General features: G+C 38.2%; 1 protein-coding gene across 1 annotated transcript in view; it reads left to right on the forward strand.

Annotated features, from left to right (window-relative positions):
- The window catches only part of GPR149 (G protein-coupled receptor 149), an 86995-nt gene extending 80511 nt beyond the window's left edge, over nucleotides 1–6484 (forward strand). Inside the window, exon 4 of the mRNA XM_019966234.2 lies at nucleotides 4640–6484. Coding sequence (XP_019821793.2) covers nucleotides 4640–5212 — 573 coding nt within the window. The 3' untranslated portion in view covers nucleotides 5213–6484. The remainder of the gene's footprint in view (nucleotides 1–4639) is intronic.
- The last annotated feature ends 630 nt before the right edge of the window (nucleotides 6485–7114 follow it).

Below are 7114 nucleotides of genomic sequence, written 5' to 3' on the forward strand. Positions count from 1 at the left end.
CAGAATAAAGAAGGCTGTACATATAATTCACATTATTAAATGACAGCCACATTTTCTGATTAAATAATGTGTTGGTCAATTTTGATTTAGAAAAAGAAAAGAAGTTTCTGGATTTTTCTCAGGATGGAAAGTTTTTAGGTTGGCCCTTAAACTCACAACTTACTACTCAGAAAGCAAGGCTTTAAAAACTGTCAATCTTTTCTTGATTCTTAAGATCAATTTCAAATGACACCCCTACATAAAATCTAGCAGAGGTCCTAGCTCTACTGTTGCTGTTCAGTTGCTCAGTCATGTCTGACTCTTTGCAACCCTATGGACTGAAGCACACCAGGCCTCCCTGTCCTTCACCATCTCCTGGAGTTTATTCAACCTTATGTCCATCAAGTCAGTAATGCCATCCAACCATCTCATCCTCTGTGATCCCCTCCTCCTGCCTTCAGTCTTTCCCAGCATCACGGTCTTTTCTAATGAGTCAGCTCTTCGCATCAGGTGGCCAAAGTATTGGAGCTTCAGCTTCAGCATCAATCCTTCCAATGAGTATTCAGGATTGATTTCCTTTAGAATGGACTGGTTTGATCTCCTTGCAGTCCAAGGGACTCACAAGAGTCTTCTTCAACACCACAGTTCAGAAGCATCAATTCTTCAGCCTTCGGCCTTCTTTATGATCCAACTCTCACATCCATACATGACTACTGGAAAAACCATAGCTTTGATTAGACAGACCTTTGTTGGCAAGGTAATGTCTCTGCTTTTTATTATGCTGTCTAGGTTTGTCATAACTTTTCTTCCAAGGAGCAATCGTCTTTTAATTTCATTGCTGAAGTCACCATCTGCAGTGATTTTGGAGCCTAAGAAAATAGTCTGTCATTGTTTCCATTGTTTCCCCATCTATTTGCCATGAAGTGATGGGACCAGTGATCCCATGGTCCATGATCTTTGTTTTTTGAATGTAGAGTTTTAAGCCAACTTTTTCACTCTCCTCTTTCACTTTCATCAAGAGGCTCTTTAGTTCTTCTTTGCTTTCTGTCATTAGAGTGGTGTCACCCACTTATCTGAGGTTATTGATATTTCTCCCAGAAATCTTGATTCCAGCTTGTGCTTCATCCAGCCTGGCATTTCACATGATGTACTCTGCATACAAGTTACATAAGCAGGGTGACAATATACAGCTTTGACATATTCCTTTCCCAATTTTGAATCAGTCCATTGTTGCATGTACAGTTCTAACTGTTGCTTCTTGACGAGCATGTAGATTTCTCAGGAGGCAAATAAGATGGTTTGGTATTCCCATCTCTTTCAGAATTTTCTAGTTTGTTGTGATCCACACAGTCAAAGGCTTTAGTGTAGTCAATGAAGCAGAAGTAGATGTTTACCTGGAATTCTCTTCCTTTTCCGATGATCTAACAGGTGTTGGCAACTTGAACTCTGGCTCCTCTATCTTTTCTAAATCCAGCTTGAACATCTGGAAGTTCACGGTTCACGTACTGTTGAAGCCTGGCTTGAAAAATTTTGAGCATTACTTTGCTAGCACGTGAGATGAGTGCAATTGTGTGGTAATTTGAACATTCTTTGGCATTGCCTTTCTTTGGGATTGGAATGAAAACTGACCATTTCCAGTCCTGTGGTCAGTGCTGAGTTTTCCAAATTTGCTGGCATATTGAGTGCAGCACTTTAACAGCATCACCTTTGGGGATTTTAAATAGCTCACCTGGAATTCCATTACCTCCAGGATCTTTGTTCGTAGTGATGCTTCCTAAGGCCCATTTGACTTTGCACTCCAAGATCTCTGGTGCTAGGTGAGTGATCATGATCACACCATTGTGGTTATCTGGGTCATTAGGATCTTTTTTATATAGTTCTTCTGTGTATTATTGCCACCTTTTCTTAATATCTTCTGCTTCTGTTAGGTTGATACTGTTCTTGTCCATTATTGTGCCCATCTTTGCAAAAAATGTTCCCTTGGTATCTCTAATTTTCTTGAGGAGATCTCGAGTCTTTCCTATTCTATTGTTTTCCTCTATTTCTTTGTACTGATTGCTGAGGAAGGCTTTCTTATCTCTCCTTGCTATTCTTTGAAACTCTGCATTCAGATGGGGATATCTTTTTTTTTCTCCTTTGCCTTTAGCTTCTCTTCTTTTCTCAGCTATTTGTAAGGCCTCCTCAGACAACCATTTTCCTTTTTGCATTTCTTTTCTTGGGGATGGTCTTGATCTCCACCTCCTTACTCTATTAGGATAGGTAAAGCTGAAATTTTTATTTTTTACACATCTTTCCCACTCAGTCATCTGTGAGGTCTTCGGATGCATGTAGTGAAAATTTAGAATCTTACAGAAAGTATTCAGAAATATTTAACAAATGATGAATACATAATAAATAAAGTTTACCCAAAGTCGCCACCACTCTAACGATGCTCTGCTGCAGTACTGAACTTAGGTATTGTCTCTCTGTCTTTCCTGTTTCAGTCATACAAGTAAAATTGGTAAAGTTGTTTCTTTGCCTCAGTAGAAGAGCAAACTTAACTTTATGGTGTAAATTTTCAAAGTTTATGTCCCTTTATGGTGCAAGGCCTTAAATCTAGGTCCCCAGGTTCTCTTATGGATAAACAGAATTGAAGCCTTCTCTTTAGTATTTAACTGGGAAAGACTAGTGATGTGTCTCACGTGTCCTAGACTGTATTTTTCTTGGTCCCTAAATTCAATGGGTGTGATATGAAGGCACCTGAATGAAGCTCATGATGCATCCTCCCTTAAAAATTTTACCTAAGTAGATAAGAATCCACACTGTTCCTTAATAGAGGATCCCAATTCTAGGCTTCCCCTAGCCACTCATAGGTCCATGGCAAATAGGGTGACCAACTGTCCTCATTTTCCTCAGACTGAGAGGCTTCCTAAATGCAGGAATTTCAGTGCTGGAACTGAGACAGCCACAGGCAAACTGGGAAGGGCAATCATCCTAGACTGACAAAATGCTATGAGCCCTCATGCCCATTCCCCTGATGAAAGAAACATTTAAGCTGGTCCAGTGAGTAATTCCAGTCTCTCTCTCTCTCTCTCTCTCTCTCTCTCTCTCTCTCTCATTCTCTCTCTATATATATATATATAAAGTGTCTGCTAACTATCCCCTTACCCCACCTTCTTCTGGACTAACGACATTTCTTTAGTTACAGCAATGGGTTGTGAATCTTACCCACATGATAGAATTGCCTGGAGGGCTTGCTAAGTACAGATTATTTTGAACCTCACCCCTAGAGCTTTTATTTCAGTAGGCCTGGAGTCGGACTCAAAAATAGCATTTCTTGTACGTTATGAGCTGATGCTGATAATGCTGCTCTGGAGATCTAGCTTTTAGAACCAATGCTCTAAAAGTTTGCATATTACTGTCTTCTTCTGAAACTAACTGGGCTTCCCTTGTGGCTCAGATGGTCAAGAATCTGCTTGCAATGCAGGAGACCAAGTTTGGGTTGGGAAGATCCCCTGGAGAAGGGAATGACAACCCAGTTCAGTATTCTTGCTGGGAGAATTCCATGGACAGAAGAGCCTGGTGGGCTATAGTCCTTAGGGTTGCAAAGAATTGGACACAACTGAGTGACTAACACTGTCACTTGTCTAAAACGAACATGTAATCAAAAAAGTCAATTGAAAGTATGAAGGCATGAATCAATAATATAAACTACACACTATTGGAAGAATTAATCTTTATTTCTTATGCAGTTCTCAGTGGTGAGTACAGTTTAAAACCAAAATTTTAATACTTTAAAATGTAATATAAATTTTTGTAGGGGTGTGGGGGAGTTCTCTATTACCAGGTTTACTTTAATGACTGTGATTTCTCTGTGGAAAAGTAAGCACACTGTACCACACAGTTCTGGTGACATTTGGTTCCTCTGTGCACATTTGAGCACTGTGTGCTCAAATCTGCAGTTGAAATACTCTTTATATTTAATCTGAACCACAGTTTCACAATTGTCACTGTCTCTGCTTCCCTAGTGGCTCAGAGGCTAAAGCGTCTGCCTGCAATGCGGGAGACCCGGGCTTGATCCCTGAGTCTAGAAGATCCCTTGGAGAAGGAAATGGCAACCCACTCCAGTACTCTTGCCTGGAAAATCCCATGGACAGATGAACCTGGTAGGCTACAGTCCATGGGGTCGCAATGAGTTGGACACGACTGAGTGACTTCACTTACTTACTTACTGGCATACAAAGGGAGGGAAAGTGCATTCAAATCACAGTCTGCACTTCTCTCAACCTATGAAAAGTTTTTAACAAAACTGAACATGTAACAAAAATATAAAAGCAATTCCGAAGTGTATACATACATTTGATTTTATCCTTATATTCTGCCCAACTCCTGCTGGCCACAGTACACACACTTTGCTTTCAACTGTAGAAATAGATCCCTTATCCTCAAAGGTAGGTTTCTGACTGCCCTCATTTAGATGTAGTATTTGACCTAGAAGAAACTAAGTACAGAGCTTTGATGACAGAATTTCAATCCTGTATCTGTAAAAGGTTTCCATGGAAATGAGTCTGAACCAGAATAACGTTACCATTATCATGAAAAAAAAAAATGATGAAAAAATGAAATGGCCCCCTCTCAGACACTAGTTTTCAATAATAACCATTTTTGTCTTTGTCCCCAGCGTTCCGGAGGTGCTCTGGCCATTCCCTTGTGTGCATTCCAGGGGACCGTGTCTCTCCAAGCCCCGACCGGGAAAACCCTATCTCTGTCTACCTATGAGGTGAGCGCAGAAGGGCAAAAAATAACCCCAGCCTCTAAGAAAATAGAAGTCTACCGATCCAAAAGTGTTGGCCATGAACCAAACTCAGAAGATTCTGCCTCCACATTTGCGGACACCAGTGTGAAAATACACTTAGAGGTTCTTGAAATTTGTGATAATGAAGAGGCCCTGGACACGGTGTCAATCATTAGCAACATCAGCCAGTCCTCCACGCAGGTCAGATCGCCTTCCCTACGCTACTCACGGAAGGAGAACAGATTCGTTTCCTGTGATTTAGGGGAAACAGCCTCATATTCTCTCTTTTTACCCACAACTAATCCCGATGGTGATATCAACATCTCCATTCCAGACACTGTGGAGGCACACAGGCAGAACAGTAAAAGGCAGAGCCAAGAGACTGTTGGCTACCAGGAGGAAATCCAGCTGTTAAATAAAGCTTATCGGAAAAGAGAAGAAGAAAGCAAGGGTGACTAGTGATCATTTAGCCTGATAAAGGCAAGAATGGCTCTGCAACTTCAAATGACTAAACTAACACCTTTGTTCTGAGGCTTATTGATTTTCTTTATTATTTGTTGGTTTACATAAGCTTAACAGACTTAATTATTTTTAGCACAAACAGCTGAAATTAGTGCAAACACTTAAGTGCTTTTGATGTGTTACTTATAGATCACTCACTGTGGCAATTAAAAGGTTCTGTTTCTTATCCGATTTCTAAAAATCTTTTCTAAATCAAAACCCTGGTCTAGTTTACTAATGTTTTCACCTATATCTGTCAACCTCAGAGTAAACAGAAAATTGTATAAAGTCATTGAAAATATTGTTCTCATGCATGTGTCTTGACACATAATGTTGGCCCTTACTGCAAGGGGGAAAATGACATTTTGGGAATGGAAAGAATGTAGCAAAACTCTGAGTTGTATGTGAAGAAAGAAAGAGAGAAAAAGAAGTCTCTCCATCGTGTCCGACTCTGTGACCCCATAGACTGTAGCCTACCAGGCTCCTCTGTCCATGGGATTTTCCAGGCAAGAGTACTGGAATGGGTTATATGTGAAGAGGCTTGCCTAAATGTGGCTTGCAAAGCAAGCTTATTACAGTTACTGCTTTAGCTTCATACTGATATCTAGGAAATACATTCCTGCATAAAATAGCAAATAAGCTTCCAACTCTGAAACATGCATGTCCCTAGTCTGTACCTAGTTGTTCCCTTCATTTCTATAAAGTACAAATTGTTTACTGATTTTTTTATTTCTCTCTTAAATATGAGTGTTCTCCTTTCATCTTTTCAGTATGTTGACTGCTCTTAAATATATTGTATGTTAGAAGTAGAATTGGAAGTAGCTCTTAAACATATTGGAAAATGTTGTAAATATATACTTATCATTTCTAGAAGTGTTTTGTTTATTTGAACAGAAACTAGGAAAAAAACACTCCAAGTTCTGTGAGGTACACCCAAGTAGAGTAACAAAATTCTGGGTAGAGCAGAGGAAAAATCCTCTAAGTCCAAATTAAAGGGTCTGTTTCTAAAGCTGCAGATTTGGCAAACCTCCTTAGCTGCTCTTGAAGTATAGAAAATTTTAGTTCACCTATCTTCCAAGTTTAGGTGCTTTTTCATTTCCTTCCCAAAGATGTGTGTGCCTCAAGCAAAGAAACAATTCAATATAATTTATTGATTGTGAGGTATATGTTTCAAGATTAATTTTTAAATGTGTTACATTGCAAAAATGCAGATATCACCTTGTTAGAATAATAGTAACATACGTATCAAAAATTAAGAAGTGATTTTTCTTTAAATTGCTTTATTCTGATCTTTGTGTAAATATATATTAAATGTATTACTTAAATGTTTATTTTTCAAAGTTATTAAGTTGACATTCTACATTTTTAAACTTTGTACTCTCTCACTTTACTCACATATCTTTATTATTAATTACAGACTGAATTATTTTTTTAAATGATTTATTTTGGCTCCCATTTCATTATGTTGAATCAGAATGCTAAATTACTTCACATAATCCTTCAGATTGTTTTATCTTTAGATTATTTTTTTTGCTACCAAGAAATCATTTTCAAAATAATTCAGATGTATTCACTACAAATGTAGTTAATTTAATATTTTTTAAGATCAAACTTGAGGGTTAATTTAATATATGACAAATGGCCAGATTAATCTGACAGTATAAATCAACAGTGTTAAATGCCTGTTATAAAAGCAAAAGTTGAATATTCTAATAATGCTTTGTAAAAGATGGGTTTTGATATATTAAACTTAGTTGTATAACTTTATAAAACAGAAAAGTGATTTTGCTGCTTAAAGTATAATTTCTACCAGCAAGGAAATTACAAACAGAATCATAATAAAAATGAAGAAATGCAGCA

This window comes from Bos indicus, chromosome 1, assembly GCF_029378745.1.
Source record: "Bos indicus isolate NIAB-ARS_2022 breed Sahiwal x Tharparkar chromosome 1, NIAB-ARS_B.indTharparkar_mat_pri_1.0, whole genome shotgun sequence".
NCBI lineage: Eukaryota > Metazoa > Chordata > Mammalia > Artiodactyla > Bovidae > Bos > Bos indicus.